A 23,045-nucleotide genomic window follows, 5' to 3' on the forward strand; every position below is an offset into this window, starting at 1 on the left:
ACTTTAGAAGCCTTAGAGCCAGATAGGTCTGAACACGTGTTTGTTTGATTTCAACCACGTCCCAGCTTCTTAAGCTTTGGTTTAAGACATTACAAAAATGCTACATAATGTTTGAAACAAAATTAAAACAAGACAGCATGTCATCAGATAGAAACTGATTCCTTCTCACTTCCCTTTTCTGTTTCTCGGGCTAAATAGCATCAACAGGCTGAATGGTATCAACAGTTTGACATGTGTACCACCAATCTTTCTAGCCACATAAACTCAAGTTAATTTGTATGCCTTAGGACTCAAAAAATAGGGCCATACTGAATATACGCCACCAGCCTTGCCTTTCTGCGCAGAGCAGAGACTGCGTCCGTGGAGACCACCTCTAACTGTAGCATGGTTTTCTGATGTAGGATGCACTAGTACTGACTTGTTTTTGAAGCAGTTTTGCATAGGTGTTAGCAAAAGGACCAGGGCCCTGTGCTTGCTGGGCACATGCTGTATGGCTGGGCCACACTGCCAGCCTTGCTCATTTGGCTGCATATTGTAGGAAATAAACGCGTCATCACCCAGGTTCTTGGGTTACAGTTGGAGCACTATGTCAATATATATGGCACAGCAGCCCTAGATGTAAAATGTAAATGTCTAAGTTCAAATATTAGAAAAGGTGATGTAGGCTTGACCAGCAGTGGGTTTTTATGGTTTCTTTGTAAGTTTCACATCATCACCTCAACCCCACACACCACCCCATCCCTTCGGATGGCCCTATGCCCTGGCAATCTACCCCCAAAAGAAAATAAACCACAAAAGATTAACAAAACAAAGCACAGGAAGCATCTCACTGTGGAAGCCGTGGTGTGTCACAGTGTGTCCCACAGTATACCCTTTTGACCACATATCTTTTCTTGCGAATGTTCCTTGCAATGAGTCATTGGTCTGGTTCAAGGCCTCTGGCTTCTGCCACTCTGTCAATGCTGAATCCTTACCAGGATTCCTTTCAGTTATCCTTTTGTTGCCCTGTGTCATGGAGGTCTTGAAAGTTTGGATCAGACCCACCTTTTTCACACACTTCAGCAATTCATAAATGAGGTAGATTTTTGGGGTGGGCCAACTCAAAGTCCTAGATCTAGGCCTGGGTTAGTCAAATCTGCCACCTCTCCCACACCTGTACCACTAGGGGAGCTCTCCTAAATTGCCCCCCAGCTCACGCAGTGCTACAGCTGGCTGGAGGCAGAGGCAACTCACTTGTCCCTGTGCCTCCAGAGCCAGCTCTATTACCTGCTGCTCAGTGAAGTGCAGGGCCTGCTGTCCTGAGTGCTGTAGCCTAAGAGGGGCTGGGACGTTCTCCATCTACCTCTCACACCCTGCCTTCACCATCAGGGCCAGCTCCGCCCTGTTTCCCAGGTGAGGTGTAGGCCTGCAGCGGTGGGGTTTTTTGTTTTGGTTCATTGTTGTTGTTTTGGTTTGGTTTTTGTTCTTGTTATTTTAATATGGTGCCTCATTTAAATCTACATGAATAACTTTCTAGTACGGTTGATCTTGTATTGAAGTTTAAACGTAATTGGGAAAGTTTTATTTTTATTTGCCAAATTAAGCAACCATAATTAGAATTTTATATGAAGTAAATGGCCTCTCCATTACCTGTCTCATTGCCCCCAAGTTTAGGATGTTATTTTGTTTTTGTAAAGAATGAAGTAAAGTAACTGTACACATATTGCATGCACTTTAAAAATGAAGGATGATGGTTTATACTTTGCTTTTCAATTTCCTCCACTGGATCTGTCTCAGCAGCTTCCTCATGTTCATGTCTGAACCACATTTAGCAGTGTAAATGGTTAATATTTTGATTTTTTTAAGTGAGGTTGTAAGACAGTACGTTTCCTAGTGAAATATTTTCAGTTGTGTAAAATTACTGTCATTCGTAACAAATATATTTAATATCAACTCAATACAAAACCCTTAAGATTTGCAGACTATAGTTGGAGCAGCTCTGGTTCAGTTGTGAGACAGGAGATTGGTAGTGAGGTCTGCAGGCACATCTGTAGGGGTGATGTTGACGGGAGAGCCAAGTACTGAAATGGGACAAGATATGCTGACTGGACACATTTTCTGTGTATTTTTGGGAAGATTACATAACCTGTCTAGACTTCATCTTATACTTCTTTAATGTTATATCAGGGAGAATTAATAAATAAGAGGAGTTTGGCTTGGTTTTAGAAACTGTATTGTTTTATTTCTGCTACTATAATAAAATGCACTAAACTAAGTAATGTATAATCAAGAGAAAATTATTGCCTACAGTTCTGGAGGCTGGAAAGTCCAAAGATCTAGGCACCAGAAGATGTATTGTCTGTAAAGGGGTCACCTTTGCATCAGACATGCCTTCCTGTTACATCTTCAAGGAAAGGGACAAACAACCTCCCTTGGATACCTTCCAGGGGCCTAACGCTGACTACCAGCACACTGGGAACTACGTATCAATAAAGGATTTCAGAGGGATACAAGCATTCTGACCATATATTTAGGAAATCTCTTATATTTAGGAAAGCCCCACAGAACTTTGACTGACCTCAAGGTGACATCAGAGGAAGGATGGAAGGTCTTAAATGTTTTGTAAGAAGTTGCGTTCTCATCCCTTGAAAACGCTGAGATTTGAGGCTATTCAGGGTGTGTTTCAGGCTCTCACAACTGCCTAAGGATGAAAATCGATATGGCTAGCATACATTATTTTTAATTACAATGTAGAAAAAAAGACTTAGTAAAACATTTTTATTCAGGTAGCCCTTATACAGTTATAAAGCCCAAAGATTTTTTAACATTTTAATATGTTTTAATTGAAATAGAATTATATCATGCTCCCCATTTCTCCTGTTCTTCCCAGCCACTCCCCCTGGAATCCCTCTTATATCCTCCCTTCTTAATTTGATAGTCTATTCGTCTTTGATTATTATTTTGGAGTGTGTGTGCACAAGTATATAGAAATACAGCCTGCTGAGTCCATTTTGGGGTTTTGTGTGTATATGGTTTCAAGGCTGATTATTTTGCATTGTACAACCAATTTAGGGGCTCATCCTTAGAAGCAAATTCTTCCTCTTCCAGCCATTCTTACTTCCCTAAAGCTTTTAAATGTCTAAGGGTAGAACCCCATAAAATCCCCCTCCACATTAAAATGTCTACTGATACTGGCATTGGCTGTTTCTAGGAGAGACTGCTTCACAGAAGACCTCTTGGTGGCTCTTGATGGTCTGTGAGCCATAGCCACAGAAGCTGGGATGGGGTTGTATCTGTGGGGTTGGGCTTCTCACAGTCTGTTGATTTCTGCATTGCATCCAGTTTTAGTTTTCTGTAATGGTTTCCATTGGTCTAAAGAGAGGCTTCTTTGATGAGGGGTGGTGGTAGTGACACTTACCCATGAAAGGTGGCTCACACACAAAGAGGGTTCATGGGCCTGGACCTAGGCTTGTAGATTTGTAGGTGGTGAAGGGCCAGAGAAGGTGGCTGTTTAGCAGTTTTAATGCAAGTAAAGTTAGAGAACCAGTACACTCTAAGTCCCTGTGACGTGTCTCAGTTATAAAGTTACTGTTAAATTGTGAGCACAGAGGTTGGTCTAGATTCAGGGAGAAGCCTTTCGGTGTTGAAAGCGTTTGTGATGCTGTAAGTTTTAATATCTGCTTAGGCCAATGCCAACTGTTAGTCTTCCAGGCCACCATGACATCTTGCACATGACACACATGCAGAAGCTGTGTTTTAAGTTTCCCTGTGCACCAGTCCATCTGTCATTGTCAATCACAGTGAGCGTGACTGGATTGAAGTGTGAAGCAGTGGTTGTTTATGACACGTGAGGACCGGGATAGCTGTGTGCTAGGTTTTTATTTTTCTTTGAAAGATAAATTATATTAATTTCAAGAGAAAGACCCTGTCAGCTCTCCAGGATGTCAAGCACTCCAGTTTGAGCAGTTCTCATTCCTCACTTTTGTGTTATTAATGAATCTATTCAGGTTTGTGACGACAGCTGAAACACCGTTGTATCCAGCAGAGATGGGGCTTTCATTGGTGGGAAAACTCTCTGCTTAATTGTCCTCTCTTCTCATTTTCTGGGTTTAAGGTTCCATTAAGAGCAGGGATTCTGGCAGAGGCAGGCAGATCTCTGAGTTTGAGGCCAGCCTGGTCTACAGAGTGAGTTCCAGGACAACCAGAGCCACACAAACTCTGTCTTGAAGCAAACAAACAAAAACAGGGGTGCTTGGGGGCTGGGGAGAGAGCCCAGTGGTTAAGAGCACTTGCTACTTTTTCAGAGAACCCAAGTTTGGGTTCCAGCAGCCATGTCGGGTAGTTCAGAATGATCTATGACTTCAGCTCCTGCAGATATGATGCCCTCTTCTGGCCTCCATGGGGTGTTCACTCACATGGCATACACACAGACATATACATAAGGTTTTGAAAGAAAAATTAAGGAATTCTGAATCTCTAAATATTATTCTACAGTGGCTACCTTTGAAATTCCTTAGGAATCTGTTTTTAAAGATGAGTGCTTAGTTCTTAAATGGAGCCCTGGTTCTATTGTGTCATTGTGTTTTGTTTGGGTTCTCAGGATTGGATTCAAGGCCTTGCTCTAAATCACAAGGTCTGCCACTGAGCTACATGCCCAAACCCTGTTTGTATTTTTTAGAGATTTCCAGTTTGTTCCATGTATAGCTAAAACTCAAAACATGAGATTTAAAACTTTTAAAAGTTTCTTCTGAAATTAGGTCTCAGCAGAATCAAGCATGTTCACCATGAGCGTGTTCAGACAACATGCTTTACGTTCCTTTGAAGTGAACAAGACTATAAGCTGTACATTGTCTCCATCCTTCTCAGGAAGACAAACTGTAAACAGACACAACTATTTCTTTAACCTCTGTAGCTCAAAGCACAGTCAAGACCCAGACTCTTTGCTATCATGATCCTAACTGCCAGACCATCATTTGCCATTATTCTTGGTGGATGCCTATATGGAACCCTGGTCCTCATCCATACTGGGCGGCCACTGTACCAGAGATGTAGATTGATTTTAACCTGTTCTTAGTAAACGTACTTTCTGATGACTGCATTTTTTTTTAATTTTTGGTTCATATACACAGTTTCCTTACAAATATGTAAATCTAAGACTTGAGTGAGGTGGTGCCCACCTGTAATCCTAGCAGACAAGAGGCTGAGGTATAAGGATTGGGAGCCCAGGTCCACCCTGGGTTAGATAGTGTGTTTAAGGCAAGCCTGGGCTATATATTGAGTTCTGCCTATTTCTCAGTCTGTCTGTCTGTACATTTGTCTATGAATATGTCCACCCATCTACACAAACATTCGCTCATAATGAATTCTGTTCTTATGAGCATCTCTATCTACAGCTATTGTTTTTCTTCTTCAGATAAAAGGTTTGCTGGCTCAATGGTTTCTCTAAAAATTTGGGTATATCTTCAAAGGGAGCTAAAAAACATTCAGCTAGTAGAATTTGCTTACTTTGGTTTTGGTCAATTATACTATATTGTGTGTAAATCAGAATCAGATAGGAATCCATCACTTCCCTCTCTACACTTGGTTGGTTTTGACAGGTCCAGGTCTTCCCCTTCCTAAATGAGTCTTAATGGAATGCAGTAGTTTAATTGGCAGGATTTTTTTCTTAACTGGTGAAACATAAAGTAGTTGTATATCTTAATAATGACATTACAGATTTGATGGAATAATAACAGTAATTATACATTAATGACATTTATAATGGCCTCTTCTTGGAGGTGGATAATGTGACTATGCTGTGGACTTGGTATGTTTGTTTTAGGTTAATCTTATCTTTATGTGTTCATGTGTGGGTTTGCATGTGTGAGCATAGGTGTCTGTGGAGGGAAGTCCTTTGACAGAGGGATGCTGGCAGTGTTTCTTAGACCACTGCATTGCAGAATGCCGAATGGTCATGAAGCAGCATGGAGTGCTGCTCAGTAAAGACTCCCTCCGGTACTCCCCAAGTACAGAGATTTAATATCCACTCTTCTAATCCATGGAATTTTGTCCAAGAAATTTGGCATTGGAGGTTATGTAAAAGAAAGGTTATTCACATAGTCTTGGAGAATGTTACTTGTTTTAGGAAGGCCCTTCCCTAGTTGCTTAATAGCTCTTTGCTTGCAATATAAGTCTAGTAGCAAGTATTAAGGTGCAACCTTTCCTCCTCTCACACCAGCAAACTTGTGTTTTTAGACACTTGTAAGTACTGTGTGTTCATATTTACCAGCACTGGAGATGTAGCTCTAGGGTGTAGAGCACTTGCCAAGCACATGCAAAGCCCTGAGCTTAGTCCACAGCCCTGCAAAACTGAAAATATCAAGAGCTGGTCATAGCACACATCTGTAATCCTGGCCCTCAGGATGCTGAGGCAGAGGAATTCAAGGCCACACCAGCCTGGGCTGCATCATAAGGCTCTGTCTCAAGCAAGACAGAAGATATAAACTTAGCTGAGCCATATGAGGCAATGGATGCCATTTCCTTGAGGATCCTGTTTTACACTGCATTCATGAAATTGAGATAACTTGATAAGCAAACCTTCTCAACCCAACAGATACTATCAAAACTATTCACCTAGTTATCACATTTAGTTGTGAAATATTAACACTGTTGCCAAGGTCAGAAATAAGATGTTCCTATCACTCCTGCTACTTCTGTACTGCCATTGTGTAACTAGCTATCACAATACAGCAAGAAAAACAAAGCATAAAGACTGGAAATAGAGAAGCAAAACTCCTCTGCAGTATTTATGGTTGATCAGTTAGAACATCCTGTGTGCAGGATACAGAAACGCTTCGGTGATCGGCCTTAGTAGCAGTGATGTATACCTGCAGTTAGTGGTTTTAGAGTACTTTTTAAAGAACAGAAATTTGGCCATTAAAAAGTAAGTAGTAGGAAACATTGTGGAGGTTTGATCCAACAATCACATTTATACTGTATAGAGAATTTTGGGGTGGACAGGAGTGGAAGGAGACCATGCTGCAGAGAGCCTAGCCATGGAACTATTGCAGTTACTCTGGAAGAGATTACAGCTACGGAAGAAGACATGGGAGGAAGAAACAGCTAGGAAGAAAAAGAGTCTTGTTTCCTTGACACGTGCAGGGTTAGAGTAGAGGGGATGGAGAATGAAGAGCTGGTCTGGGACTGGGAGAATAGGAGCAAGAGAAAGGGGCAGATGACACGGACCTAGTGAGTCCATTGGGGTTTTTATTTTCCCTCTGTCCCTTAGTCTTTATGATTTATTTGCTCACCTTTACTTTATCCTATTTTTGTAATGTAACCTGCCACAGAACAGATTCTTTTTCATTTGCTGCTTGACATACCTCATTTCTAATCATTATAACAACTATAACTAGTTGGCTGGTTAACTATTAAAATTACCAGTAAGTCAAGATAACCATCTTAGTTGGTTTTGTACTATTATGACAAGATCCCAGACTTCATAATTAAAAAATATTTATTCCATTTTTGTGTGTGACTTCATGTGAATGTGTATGTAGATGCATGGGTATCCATGCCACAGAACATGTATGGAAGTTGCAGGACAACTGTGTGAATCAATTCTTTGCCCACCATGTATATGATTTGTTTTGTTTTATTTTTGAGACAAACCCTGACCTCCCTTCTCATAACTTTTTCCCTCATTCGTGGGGACCGCTGAACTCTGCTTCTTCCTGTGCTTCAACATGGAAATCTGTTCTTGTCTATTTCCCTGTCAAAGATGCCCAACCTATAGTCCATATCCCTCTCCCACTGCCTTGGATGGAAACTGCCCAGTGGCTAACAGATAGAATTCCCTGAAGGGGAAAGTTACCCTTCAACATGTCCCCTGAAGAGAAAACAAGGCCTGTGGGAAAGTCCTACTTTCCCCCAAGGACAGGCAGGGTCTTTCATAACATTTATCATTCCTCCATTAGAAACAAAGAAATTAAGTAACGTGTCTAAACTTGCCTAAAATTGAACTCTCTGCGTCTTACTGCCCTTTTGTGTGAAACTGCATTCTCCAATGAATCTTTTAACTACAATTACAAATTAATTAAAGGATAATTTTGTGACTGAGACAAGAGGATTTCTTGGAGTTGGATGACAAAGTGGCTTATATAGCAAGTTCAAACCAGCCTAGAGTACAGAGTAAGACCTTGTCCACCCATCCAGCCCCCAGCAAAAAGGGAAGAAACATAGTTTACAAAGTTCTTTCATGAATTTTACTTCTCTTTGGCTTTCAGTTTTGTTGAGTATATACTCTAGCTTAGCTTCATTGCTATTTTTATTTTATGTGTGGGTGTTTTGTCTGCATGCCTTTCTGTGTGCAGCCTACATTCTGTGTCCTCAGAGTCCATCAGACTCCTGTAATTAGACAGTTGTGAGTCACTATGTCAGAGCTGGGACTTGAACTTGGGTCCTCTGAAAGATCAGCCATTGCTCTTAAGTCCCGAGCCTGCTTTACAACCTCCCTACCTCATTTCTTAAGGAAGATGCCACATGACATTTCTTTAGCCAGACAAATACATCAGAAAGCAAATACTCATGAAAACAATAGTTTAATTAATCTTTTAGTTCTTTGTGCAGAAAGGCCACTAAGAAAATCATTCTGACTATCTGAACTAGTACAGTTATAGTGTGTTTTAAAGTAAGTGGCCATTGACTATACTGGTTTTGTTGTTTAATAGTTGACTGTTAACTAAAAACAAACCTAAGTTTCTACCATAGCAAGGTATGCCAAAAATCAAAGGACAAAGTCTTTTTTTTCCTCAGAAGTTTCTGAGGTAAGAATTTTGATTACATTTGGGGGGGGTTGTTTTGATTACACCGGCTGGGGTTGAGACTCTGTATTTGAACACCTCAGTCGCATGATTAGGACCCTGGATCTGACCCACAGCACTAGAGAAAGTTCATCACAGCTTGACCAGTAGTGGAGCTAACATTTTTCTGTGCCTTGGGGTTCTACCAACTATCACACTGTAACAATCCAGGTTCAACATTAATTATAATCTAGGCATCTTATTTAACCCTTCATGCATACAATTAGTCTTTAAAGTATCATTTATCTGAAGCCAACAGAAGAGAACCAGTGAGATGTCTCAGCATGTAAAGGCACTTACCAGAGAAAAGCCTGAGTTTGATCCCCAGAACCCACAAAAGCACAATAGGAGGGGAGACTTGACTCCAGAAAATGCCCTCAGATCTTTACATATGTGGTGTGGCACACACAGCATGCACTCAGGCACACCGCACACACACACACACACACACACACACACACAGCAAAACCAAGTGAAATTGAATAAAAACAATGCAGCCAGCAGAACTCATGACAAGCTGCAGGTTTCTTAAACAATACCTTATTTCTTACACACACACACACACACACACACACACACACAGCAAAACCAAGTGAAATTGAATAAAAACAATGCAGCCAGCAGAACTCATGACAAGCTGCAGGTTTCTTAAACAATACCTTATTTCTTACACACACACACACACACACACACACACACACACACACAAAACCCTTCAAAAAACAAACAAACAAACAAAAAAGAAACAAGAGAACATCTAAATTCTTTAAGACTAGGTCTTGTTGATAGTTGTTCCAGAGAACTTTCTAGAACTCACACCATAAAAATAAGTCAGAGTTGATAATTATAATAAATGTAAGCTTGGACAAATGACTTTAAAATTTCTTCTTCTCACCCACAAAGGAGAGAAGTAGTTTCCAGTGGTATTTATTTTGAATTTAATGGTTATGCTGTGTCACTTATGTGTATGGCAATATTCTAAAAAAATATTTTTACAAATAACCCTTGCAACTTCAGTCTGCAAGATGTTACAATCTTAGTTTAATTACGTGGGAAGGTGGTTAGGAAGCTGACTCTGAAGGTTAAATACTTGGTCACAAATGTGTGGACCAGAGTTCAGACCCTGGCAGGAAAGCTGGTGACCTGCTGGGTGCTGGGTACTGACAGCCCCCTGCAGAGCCAGTTCAAGAGGTGGAGACAGCAGATCCCTCAGGCGAGTCACACTCCCTCAATGGCAGAGCCCACTCAGAGCAAGTAGAGAGAAGCTGAGGAAGACACCCAGCTCCACCTCCCTCCTCACACGCACCTTCACACACGTGAGCACTCATACACATGCAAAGATATAGAGATTAATAAGGGGGAAGCCAGAATAAAGGAGTTATGTATGGGGCTAGGGAGGTGACTCTGTAGTTTAGAGCAGAGGACCAGAGTTTAGTTCCCAGAACCCATGCTGGGTCACTCACAACTGCTTGTAACCTCAGCTCCAGTGGAGCCAACCCCCATTTCTGGCTTCTGCAGGCACCAGCACTTACCCTCACATGCCCACACAGATGTACTTAACTTTAAAAATTAAATCTTTAAGCTGTCCAGTGGTGCCACATGTCTTTAATTCCAGCACTTAGGGGCAGAGGTAGGTGGACCTCTATGAGGACAGCGTGGTTTACAGCGTGAATTCCAGGACAGCCTAGACTGCACAGAGAAACTGTGACTCAAACCAAAAGCAAAACAAATCCTAAAAGAAAAATAAAGCAAGAGTAAATCAATCTATGATGTTTATTATGGCTGCTTCTCATAATCATGTCTTGATAAAATTTTTAAGGTTTATATAATTTTTTTCAAAAATACTAGTATTATGTGTGTACGTGCAGTGTGCATGAGAGAGAGGTGTGTGTGTGTGTGTGTGTGTGTGTGTGTGTGTGTGTGTGTGTACATGGTATATAGACAGAGGCTAGAGAACAAGTGTGCGTGGTTGTTTCTCTTTGTTCACATTTTGGTGGGCTCCAGGGATGCGGGATTAGGACGCTCACTGTGAGGAAGCAGATGGTTCTGCATGCTACCGAGCTGTCAAGACAGTACTGGGTCAGTCCACCTGCAGTGTTGATTGGTTTCTTCAGCCTTTCTTTTTGCCTGGTCAGTGCTCCAAATTTTGGAGAGGGTTGTCTGTCCATGGAAAATGGTGTCATGGACCCATGTGGATGTGGAAGGCATGACTCTAGGTTGCATGCCAGTGTCTGACAACAGCCATCACTGCGTCAGTGACTTATGCACGCTCTGGGAAGAGAAGGAAGCCAGTAAGAGGGCAATGTGGAGAGCAGGTTAGATAGAGGCCTTTCACAGATGAGACAGGGTGTCTTCACAAACCTGTGGGTAGACAAAAAGGAGAGGGGAAAGCACACCTGACGCATCAGAGAGAGAATGGAAGGACACGAGCTCTCTAGATAGGACTTTGTCTGGGATGGAGAGATCATGAGGGGAGCTGCGAATGCTGAGTTGACCTGGCACTCAGGCAGCATCCATATCAGAGCCCATGCCATCGTCCAGCTAGAGCAGCTGGCTCTGTGACAGCTCTGGCCAAGTGTCAGGCTTGAGGGTCTATAAGTGGATCATCAGGAAGCCGACAGCTGAAGAAAAGAGATAACCAAACCTTTGTACCCTGAGGATTCAGTCGAGCGGGTCTTCAGTAAAACAGATCTCCACTAAGGTGGGAGATGAACAGGGTCCCTCAGCCTCTATCACTGTGCTTGTAGTCTGACCACGAGCTAGGGCTGGGCTGCTGCTCTGGAGAGCCATGCTCTTGAGGTTCTGGACTGGAGCCCACTCCAACTAGAAAAGTAAGCAGCTTAGACATAGCAAAAGCTCTAGACACTTGGGGAGATCCAGGGATGAAGCAGGCCACCTCAGCACTAGATATGCAAGGACTGGCTGCTGACAGTTCAGGGACAGTGTCTGAGGCTTATTTGAGGTTGAATTAGACTTTCTCAGGCTTCTTTCAGCTCCGAGAGTCTGTGCACCTCTGCTCTTCAGAAGCAGCGGAGCTGGCTCATGGCCAGCAGACCCAGCATTTGGGAGGTAGAAGAGGGGAGACCAGAAAGTTAAGTATAGCCTTGACTATATACAATGAGTCTGAGGCCAGCCCAGACTAAATGAGGACTTGTCTTTTAAAAAAAAATAATTCTTAAATCAACAGCAAAAACCTAACAAACAAACAAACAAAAGAAAGAAAGGAGAGGTAGAAGAGCTCAGGGGAAATCTTAGGGGAGATCACAAAGTGAGCGGTCTCTCTGACTGCACCAGAACCTGCCGTGCACGCACATTGCTGCCTTTGCACCCTGAAACAACCCCAACAGCGGGCAGCACACAGCTCTGTGCCGACAAACGGAGAGGAGTGTCCTTCCCAAGGCTGGCTGGGCTTCTACACATGCTGTTTGACTTACTTCTATAGCCTGCCAAGATAGTAGAAAGATTCCAGGCCACTCAAACCACAGAGTAAAGTGGAAAAGAGGCCAGGGAAAAGCCTGGGAGATTGCTAAAAAGATCATTTATTTAAGATAACATTGTTTTATCTTCAGAGGGGCAGGCTGTTAATATGAATCAAAATTGTTCATTTGTGAGTTTATCCCAGCCTTAGCGAGTTCACTAAGCTGGATGTTCAAGCATATTAGTTTTCAAGCATATTTATAAAAATTGTTCTATTTAGAAAACAGCTGGATCATCCTAAACATCCAACAGTATGGCACCGATTAAATACTTTATGCTATAGGTCTAGCTAAATAAAAATAGAGGCCTACATTTGAGAAGGAAAGTTGTCTACTAGATAAGTTAAAACACATTTTTTAAAAAAGATAGAAAGTAAGGGGTCGACAAAATGGCTCTGCAAGTAAAGGTGCTTGCCAGCAAGCCTGATGGCCTGAGTTCAATCCTGGGACCTCACATAGTGAAAAGAACAAATTTGTCCTCTGACCTTCTGTTTGCACGCTGGCATACACCCCTGCTCCATGGGTACCTACACACATACACATGCACAAATAAAGTCATAGGATGTAACAGAAAACGTAAAGGTAGGAGTGATGACCGATGATCATATGTCTCTAGGTTTATCTGTAAATACCCCTTGATTTATGATCTAATTCCATTCCCAAAGGAGATTTGAGGCCCTCTCTTTTCCAGTCAGCTCATTATTATAATTTATAGTCCCATTTCCAGGAATAATTCTGTATCACAAAAATACCAAATGAATAAAAGCATGTGTAAGATATATATTATTTTCCTTTTTAAGAAACAAAAGTATGTCATAGGAAATTTTATGGCCATTGTGAACAACCACATTATTATGGTAGTTAGGGCCTGGTTTCTAGAGTCAAATCGTGTATCCAAGTTGCAGATTGACTGGGGTGAGCATGTGTCAGCTCCCTGCCCTAGCTCCTTGCCCTTGCTTTGACTGCCTGTAAGATGCAGGCAGGCGTCCTCATCCTACAGTGCCATGAGGACTGAGCTTATCTAGACCGAGGACTTAGAAGTAAAGATGCTTGCTGCCAGTATAAACCACCGTCCTAAGTGTTAGCTGTCATCTTCCTGCCTCAGCCTCCTCCGTGCTGGGAACTTTAGGCCTCAGCTACACCTTCAGTCAGGAAAAGGTTTGTTACTTAGTTTTTGCATTTTGAGACAGGGTCTTCTATAACCAAAAGTAGCCTGGAACTCACTGTATAGCCTAGGCTGGCCCTAAACTCACAACAATCCTTGTCTTAGCCTTCTGAGTGCTGTGAATATTGCCTCCAGCTGTCATGAGTTCCTATTGAGTACTTTAGGGGTAGAGGTTTATCTCAGTGACAGAGTGGATAGGAATGGTGCTGCACAACTGCAGTCTCGGAACCTAAGAGCCAGAGAGGATAGAAGTTCAAGACCAACTTACACCACTTGGTGAACTTGACGCCAGGCTGGGCTGTATGAAACCTTATCTCCAAACAATTAATTCATTAAAAATTAATGAGCTACGGATATAGCTCAGTTGTAGAGCACTTGTTGACATCACTTGTTGGTGAGGATGAAACGCTGACCTAGTGTGTATGTAGTAGCCCTGGGTTCAGGCCTATATTGATAGATAGATAAACAGCAACACTGTAAAAATGTGAATAACTCAAGTGATGAATTCTTAATACAATGAAGAATTTTCCTTTTTTTTAATGCCAGATGCCTTGGATGAGTATTTTGAATATGATGCAGAGGAGTTCTTGGTCTCTTTGGCCTTGCTGATAACTGAAGGCCGAACCCCTGAGTGTTCCGTGAAAGGCCGTGCAGAGAGTTTCCACTGCCCTCCAGCGCAGTCTCGTTTCCCAGGCGCAGCCAGACATGAGTGCAGCGACAAGCTGGCCCAGGTGAGGACTGGGCTCCGTTGCTGCTGGGTTTGTCTTTTGTGTAAACTAGCTCAGATGTTCTCATCCCTGCTGTTCTGCCACAGTGATTTCTGTATTTGAGCAATGGCTTGGAAATGCTCTGGGTACCTTCCCTAAGATGAAGAGAGGTTGGAAGCCCCTCCCACTTCACAGGAGACTTCACTGCTGCCATCTGCTTTCCTTTAGCTGTGGAGTCTTCCCTTGGCCCTCCATTGTATGTTCTTATTCATTAGATAAATAACCTACATTAACTTTTTCCCCTATATTTTTTCAGTGGGAAGAATTTATATTAATATTTTAAAAGAAAATCATCAAAACATTTTAATAAGTAGCACATGATATAATTTCTAAAAATTATATATTTTCTCTAATATATATTTTTTCTTCCAGTTATTAGTTTCTTTTGTTGTTGGTGGTGTTTTCAGATTTATTCATTTTATGTATGTGAGTACACTGTAGCTGTCTTCAGACACACCAGAAGGGGGCATCGGATCCCGTTACAGATGGTTGTGAGCCACAATAGGGGTGCTGGGAACAGAAGAGACAGCCGAGCCTGAGCAAGTGCTACCACATATGCGCTTTCCTTATGCAGATATCTAGTTATGGTTTTGAAATTTAAATACAAAATTAAGGCAGTTATTGAGAATATTCATTTGTTTATCTTCCTTTTCTCCTAGTGTCGCCAAGCCAGACGAACCAGATCTGAGGTCACGCTGTTGTGGAAAAATAATCTTCCAATCATGGTAGAAGTGATGCTTCTGCCAGATTGCTGCTACAGTGACGAGGGCCCTAGCACAGAGGGGACAGATCTGAATGACCCCGCCATTAAACAAGATGCACTGTTACTGGAGAGGTGGATCTTGGAGCCAGTTCCCCGACAGTGAGTCATTCAGCTTGGTCTCCAGTTTTCCTCGATCCCCTACACCTGACCCTGTCATTGCTTCATGTCTCTGAATCCCCCTTTTTTATGTGGTAAGGTTGAGACACTTAACACATTGGTTCGCTGCGTAATTATGACACCAAGTGACATTAGAGTGCGTGTAGGTGCTCTTAGCGTACACATCCCAAGAGGTAACTGTTCCCACTTTCCTCTTCCAAAAGGAGTCTCTCAGTCTCTCAGTCATGTTCCCTCCCTTAGGAATGGCGATCGCTTCATCGAAGAGAAGGCACTTCTGCTGGCTGTCAGATCATTCGTGTTTTTTTCTCAGTTAAGCGCTTGGCTGAGTGTTTCTCATGGTGCTATTCCACGAAACATTCTTTACAGGTATGTATGTCCAGCGGGGAAAAGGATCAGTATATAGCCACAGTTTACTAAGTGTTGTTTAGCTTGTCAAAAGCATATTTCCTTCATTTATAAATGAAAATCAGTATATATTGATGAGGTTTTCCTCAAAACAAGAAAGTAGGGTTGGGGATTTAGCTCAGTGGTAGAGCGCTGCCTAGGAAGCGCAAGGCCCTGGGTTGGGTCCCCAGCTCCGAAAAAAAAAAAATCAAAAAAAAAAAAAACAAGAAAGTATATATTACATGGGTAATATATTATATGAATAATCTTGTTGAACTAGATCTTGTTAAGATGGCTTGGTGGGTTAAATTTGGTGGGCAAAAATGTTTAAAGACCATTCAAGTTTACCTTAGGAAGCTGAGCTGGACTTAATGCCACAGTAAAGTAGAAACTGAGGTCATCTGAATTTGTGACTTCCTTTGATCTGGAGTTTTCTATCTCAAACATATAAACATTGCTGGACATAATGCCGTGTGCTCACAGCACCAGCTACTCCAGATGCTGAGGCAGGAAGATTGTTGGAATAGTGAGTTTGAACCTAAGCAAGATAGCAAAAGCCTGTCTTATACAGAGAGGAAGGAAGGAAGGAAGGAAGGAAGGAAGGAAGGAAGGAAGGAAGGAAGGAAGGAAGGAAGGAAGAGCACATGCATATTTGTGTATATGACTTCTTGTATGCATGTGTATGTGTGTATGTATGCATAAATTAACATGCAGGCTGCCAAGCAACAAATCTTTTCTTTATGCACGTGAAATAGTGTCTCTAGACTGTCTTGCTCAATGAGCAGAACCCACTTATTAAATACTAAACATATAGCCCTGGTTTTTCTTTGGTTTTTGTTTGGTTGGTTGGTTAGGTTTGTTGCTTTTGAGGGGAGTTCTTTTTTTTGTTTTTTGCTTTTTGCTTTTTGGGTGTGTGTGTGTGTGTGTGTGTGTGTGTGTGTGTGTGTGTGTGTGTGTGTTTTTGGTTTGGTTTTGGTTATTTGAAATAGGGTTTCTCTATGTATCCCTGGAACTAACTCTATAAACAAGGATGGCCTCAAACTCACAAAGATCTGCCTGTCTCTGCCTCCTGAGTTCTGGGATTAAAGGCCTGCACCACTACTGCTTGGTGCTTTTGTTTTTCTATTTTGGCAAATATGATTAAATCATAATATCCTTGAGCTTTTGGTAGTTCCTTCCTGTAATCTTACAGAAGACTAAAAGTAGGAGGATCATTGCAAGTTTGAAACCAACCTGTGCTACATAGTAAATTTGAGGACATCCAGGGCTACAGAAAGAAACTCAATCTCTTTTGTTTGTTTTTGTTTTGGGGGCAGAGTTTCTATGTATAGCCCTGGCTGTCCTAGAACTTGCTCTGTAGACCAGGCTGGCTTCAAACTCAGGGATCTGCCCGTCTCTGCCTCCCAAGGGCTAGGATCAAAGGTGTGTTCTATCACCACCTGGCTATAAAATTTGGTCTGAAAGACTAAAAATAACAGAAAACAGTCCCTTCATCCGAGTACAATCAGCTGTGCCATGTATGTTGCTTTTAGCAGTGACAAGGTAGCGTGGCTGAAAGTAGACCTTGGTGGGAGTTAACATAGATGAAACTATTTTGTATCCTTAAAGTCATTCAGAGCAATGGAGGGGCAGTTTGTGACTGATCTGTGTTGTTTGGCTCTAGAATCAGTGCTGCTGATGTCGACCTGCAGTGGAGTTTTTCACAGACTCCAACTGAGCATGTGTTTCCCGTTCCCAATGTCTCTCACAACGTGGCCTTGAAAGTCAGCGTTCAGTCCTTACCCAGACAAGCTCATTATCCAGTTTTGACCTGTAGTATCCATACTAATATTGGTCTGTATGAGAAGAGAATTCAGGAACAGGAGCTTAGAGCCTGTCAGCACCGTGGCCCTGGTGAAGTGGAGTACCGTTGTCCCAGCAGCTCTCAGAGTCTGTGCAGCAAGCACACATGGACCATGGCACCTGTGAGTGCCCTGCATGTCAGAAGTGGCATGCCTCCTGAGTACACTGCAGCCATTAGAAATGTCAGGCTCTGCCCAGGCACAGGTAGCAAGTCTGACAATGGAACACCTCAAGCCAGCGTCCTGGGCTTCAGTGGCACTGGAGAAGTGAGGTCCCAGGAGGCATCAGTGAGAACTTTCAAATCACTCTCTGTGATCGATTCCAGTGTCTCCAGCTGTCAGAGCTCCCGGCAGCCAGTAGGGGAGCCTAACCCTTTAATCGACTCCCTGATTCAGGATCGACAAGAAGTCATTGCCAGGATTGCTCAGCACTTGATTCACTGTGACCCCAGCTCCTCTCGCATGTCTGAACTCCCCTTTAACACCCCAGAGTCCACTTCACTTAGCCCAAAGCTTCACCCAGTTTCACAGGAGAGTGGGTATGCGAGAAGATGCAAAGAAGCATTCTCTGTCTCTTTTGGGAGTCCAGAGTTTGGCTCTGCAGGAGACAGCAAGGAGGGGAAAGTGAAAGAGAAGCTGGAAACCAGGCAAGGAGAAACCTGTGCCTCTCACAGTCCCTACCCTCGGCAGCCTGCTGGGGAGGCGAACCCACTGATTGGCTCTTTGCTTCTGGAGCGGCAGGATGTCATAGCCAGGATCGCACAGCACTTGGAGCACATCGACCCCACAGCTCACATTCCCCGGCCTGCATTCAGCAAGCACGACTCCAATTCCATTCCTTCTAAAGTGTTCAGGAGTTCATTTCATGACAAAACCTTGTTGAAGAAGGACAGAGAGAATGTCTCTGTTTCTGCTACTCATACAGAAGTGTCCTTATTGGGAGACAGAGGTGATGGGAAAAGCCCCAAACCTAGTAAATGTTTCCGATCTTTCAAAAACAGTCCTCAAGAAAAGTCTCTGAAACCTGAAGAAAGCACTCAGCATCAGAACCATCCTGATGACATCACCCACACAGCCAGGCAGGAGTTGCTGAACAAGGCTGCTGGCTTACTCACTTCCTCTAACTTGTCCCTCTGCAATGAAAGCAGCTTGGGTTTGATTGGCAGATTGGAAAGTACATCTTGTAAATTACAACTTAGGAAGCAAGAAATGAGCCATGAAACTGAGAAACAGTGTTTGCATTGCAACAGTATTGACAAACAGATTTGCACAAATAAATGCACAGAGAAAATAAAAGACGAGGTTAGCCCAGGCTGTCTCAGTCATCTCCAGCGTGATGAGTCAAAGGGTATCGACTCAGAAATAAAAGTGACTGCGTTGGGAATGCCTGACTGTTTGAACAAGTACAATACTAACTGTTCAAACAAAGACTCCAAAAGATCAAAGACACGTGAGCAAAACATTCAGCTCGGCACAGAAAATTATCTCAGTGAAGATACTGAGGGTTCCAAAAGCACAATAGCAGACCAACTGAAAACTGAGCAGGAGGAAAACAAAGATTCAGTTGCCGGAAAACCTCCACGTGTAAAGCACTGTCTGTCTACAAGCGAAAGACTGAAAAATGCAGACATGTTGGTAGGTAACACGTAATATTTAAAATGTAATTCTTGGCTATTCGTTGTGGTTTGAATCTGATTCACCGGAGATGAGGTTATGAATGCTCAGGGGTACCTATTATCTGTAGAGTACCCAGTGTGGTGTGATAAGACTTCTACAGAACTATTAATATTCTTGCCAATAACCCACCCTCTTGAAAGTCAACACAACACAAGGTAAGAGAAGAAGTGGATCATGGGTCACATGGTTTAAAATTCAGAGTATGGTTCCTTCTTTAAAAGTTATAATTGCAGCAGCAAAAATTTCAAGGTTTTGTGAGGTCTGTCACTTCAAACTTTCAACAACAATCTAAAAGCTGTGTGACCATTTTCTCCCCTTCAGAAGCACCTGGCCTTTATATTTGACCTGGGGACGTAGGAATGAATGTGGGGTGTGTGTGTGTGTGTGTGTGTGTGTGTGTGTGTGTGTGTGTGTGTGTGTGTGTGTGTTGATTTCTGTATTCTTTACTGGCTCCTCTCAGTTACGTCAAATGATTATAGAACTTGGTACTGTACCAAGGGACAGGTCTGACACATGGGGGTAATAGAGGCCCAGAAGGTTGGACATGCTAGGAACTCTGTCAACATCAGTGGCTGATCTGGTGATCTGAACCCCTTCTCAGGTCTCTCGTAGTCCAGGGTTCTGATAGTCACATCCTCCGTCCACTTGGATTTTTCCTGTTGCCTTTGTTTCGGTATTGCATACAATCAGTGGGGAGGAAGAAGGAATCAAGTGGACATTCCTGTCAGCTTGCTGTGTTTTGCAAGCAGCTCTGGCCTGGTACAGACGCCGCATGGTAACAGTGTAGACTGTCAGGAGGAGCTGCACGAAGTGGGTACTCAGGATCTTTAGTTCCTGGATCTTTTCTCATGGTGTAGACCTTGAGCCATACCAAATAAACCGTATAATTCTGAAACTGATAATCAATCTGTATATTTCATAGACCTTTAACATGCTGCTTAAATAAAAAGGTATACCCTAAAAGTGTACAGAGGCTTATCATGGTCTTAAAAACACTCTGTGTTTTGGAGAGACCCAGTGGGCCCATGTCTGCAGTTCCAGGCTTTTAGAAGCAATAGGGAGGAGAGTTTAAGGCCACCAGGACAAGAAAGCAGGCCTGTGAACTTAATTTGGACATGGTGTTTTGGTTTGTCTTCTAGCACTGACTTGTTCATGTGCCGATTTTATATGAAATCATACATGTGCTCCAGCGCCCTCCTGCACAGCCTGTGAACATTTGTCTGCCTGACTCCCTCTCTCCCCAGGGCCAGGTGTTTTTTTGTTTTGGTTTGTTTTGGGTTTTTTTGCCCAATAGGCAGAAGGACAAGATAACATCCTGGGTCACAAAGCTGATAAATGTGAAGTGTGACCAACTTAGTCAATTTTTTTTAACTTTTCATACTTTTTGTAAATTTCTGATTTTTAGATATAAATCTGTCCAATTTGTAAGTATTTCCCCTGCTTGTTGAGAGAGGGTCAGTGGTTGCCCAGACTGACCTTGAGCCCTGGGCTCAGCTGTCTTCTTGGTCTTAGCCTTGAAAGCCACTGGGATTACAAACATACACGCACATGCACACGCGCGTGTGCGTGCACACACACACACACACACACACACACACACACACACACACACACCTGCCACTTCTCCTGTTTCTTGGTTCACAGTAAAAACCTAGTGCTGTAACCATGTTTCTTGTTTTAGAAGAGTTCTTTTTATTATATTTATAAAAAGATCATCACATGTGTATCAGGTGTCCACAGAAGCCAGAAGAGGGCATTGGGTCCATCTGGAACTGAAGTTACAGAGGTTGCAGGTCACCATGTAGGTGCTAGGAGCCAAACTTGAGTCCTCTGCAAGAGCAGTAAGTGCTCTTAACTGCTAAGCCCTCTCCCCAGCCCCCTGTTTTATATTCTGAATTTGTCATACTAAACTAAATCCTCTAAAAATGGCTCTTAGCACACTTAATATACTTTACAGTCTTAACTCTGTTCTAGCTGGTTTTTTTCTACAAGTTAAAATATTAGATGCTAGATTGTGAGTGAACATATTGATAAAACAGTTGTATTGGGCACACTTCAAATTTTTTGAGACATTATATCAAAAACAAGTGCCATATAGGTCTGTATTGATGTGTCTGCATGTGTGTAGTGTATGCTTATGCATGTCAGATGGAAAGGGCTCTTTAGCTTCACCACCAATGCTGCGTACCTGAGTGCATTAGCAGTGTATCTACAACTTAACCATTATTTAAATGTTCCCACTAAAATCTAGGACTTTTCCTCACAGAGGACTACACTGAAGCATTCAAGTGTCTGGAGGAAACACGATTTTCATTCCCTGGATGGGACATCAACCAGAGCCTTTCACCCTCAGACAGGGCTGCCTCTCCTCTCAAGCCCAGTAAGTTCCCTCCGTCCCTCACGCCCAGCAGCTGCAGGCAGGCAGCCGCCATGCTCTCAAACACGTCAGCTAACATTAATGAAACATTTCAATGCCGGGAAGTATACTTTCAGTTAGAAAACTCATGGGGTTTGATAGTACATTTAACAGCTATATAATAATATGGGGAAAGAATATGCATTGAGCAAAAATGAAGTGTATTTTACTGGTATTGAAATTCTTCCTGGAGTTCTTTTGCTGAATATTTTGTTACTAAGTGTAAAAGGAAAAAGAACAATTTTTAAAAATACCTTGATGTTTCATACAAATAGATTTTTTCCTTATCTCAATAAATATTGGCACCAGCAACAGTCTTGTTTAAAAACTAGTATAAATAAGTCCTTAGTTTTGAGAGTAGTGGTTAAAATCTCCTATTGGAGGGCTTGGGATGTTGCTCAGAGACAGAATGATCCATGTAGGAGGCCCTGGGCTCCATCCCAGCACCACTTGGGAGGGCTGGGTGACTGCAACCAGTGGCTATTTGGCTATAAAGTGAGGCCCTGTCTTCAAAAAGTTTGAAAGAAAACATCTGGATATGGAATTACTCTCCTTGAAGTGTGTGCGCATACACAGTTGCATGTACACACATGCATGCACATACATGGACACACAGAGGTACATGTACACACATGTATACCTTATGGAAAAATAGTGGAATGGACTCAGTTGAGTGGAAGTTTCGTAGGGGCACAGGCAGATACTTAGAAAGCACTTAGTGTGACGGACAGAAAGGAGAGGGAACAGTAACCCTGAAAGGTCCAGAAGAGACAGGTGCCATGCTCATCATATGCAGAAGCTCCAAGCACTGACCAGGCAGAGCATGGAGAGTAAAGGGAAGGAAGACAGAGAGCTTTTCTGAAATGCGAGCTCTGCTGGATTGTACACATATGAGCTCATGATTGTTTTGGCTGATTTATTTGATATGGTCTGGTTCTGGAACAGTTTTCTTGCCAGTGACATTTTCTTTGGTATTAAAGGTTGAACCCATTTAAATGAGCACATGCTAGGAAAGTGTCCTACCACTTAAACATACCTTTTCCCCGTTTTGGGGCATGGGGAGTAGACTTTACTTTGAGGCAGGGTCTCCCAGAAATATCCATTCTGGTCCTGAACTCCCTGCTCTCTTGTCTCATGACCTCTGCAGCTTCCAAGGTTGCTGTCACTCCTAGCCATGATGATCTCAGCCCTTTCTTCTCAAATCAGTGCCTCAGTTGTATTTTACATTAATTATTCATGCTTTACATAGATTCCCAAAACAGGTCTAACTCACGTTGTATCTGACTCCACTTTTAATTTGCACTTAGAGCTTTCATTTTTAGTATATTTTGAGATAAATGGTTTGTGAGAAATACAATCTAGTATATGCTGGTTGTTGAAAATTCAGAGTACTATTTTTCAAACCCATTTTCTGTGAAGAATACATTTCTTGGGAATGTTACAGTGGATAGGATGCCAACACTCTTATTTTTGCCCCTTTAGTCTAAGCTCTAAACGTTACAGGCACACATACCCCAAAGGTGCACAGAGATTTACAACTTACAAATAACAGTCCTAGCAGAGATGGTTCTGTAGGGAAAGTTCTGAGTTCAGACCTCAATGCTCCCACAAAGATGAGCA

General features: G+C 42.5%; 1 protein-coding gene across 6 annotated transcripts in view; it reads left to right on the forward strand.

The window, feature by feature from the left end:
- Fam214a (family with sequence similarity 214 member A) overlaps positions 1-23,045 on the forward strand; it is a 69,925-nt gene that overhangs the window by 31,894 nt on the left and 14,986 nt on the right. For 5 of the 6 annotated variants that reach the window (XM_032911607.1, XM_032911608.1, XM_032911610.1 and 2 more), the window contains 5 exons: positions 14,007-14,191; positions 14,887-15,089; positions 15,348-15,473; positions 17,155-18,967; positions 21,261-21,389. In XM_032911607.1, coding sequence (XP_032767498.1) covers positions 14,007-14,191; positions 14,887-15,089; positions 15,348-15,473; positions 17,155-18,967; positions 21,261-21,389 — 2,456 coding nt within the window. The remainder of the gene's footprint in view (positions 1-14,006; positions 14,192-14,886; positions 15,090-15,347; positions 15,474-17,154; positions 18,968-21,260; positions 21,390-23,045) is intronic. The other variant, XM_032911611.1, reaches the window with a different exon arrangement.

Source organism: Rattus rattus, chromosome 8, assembly GCF_011064425.1.
Source record: "Rattus rattus isolate New Zealand chromosome 8, Rrattus_CSIRO_v1, whole genome shotgun sequence".
NCBI lineage: Eukaryota > Metazoa > Chordata > Mammalia > Rodentia > Muridae > Rattus > Rattus rattus.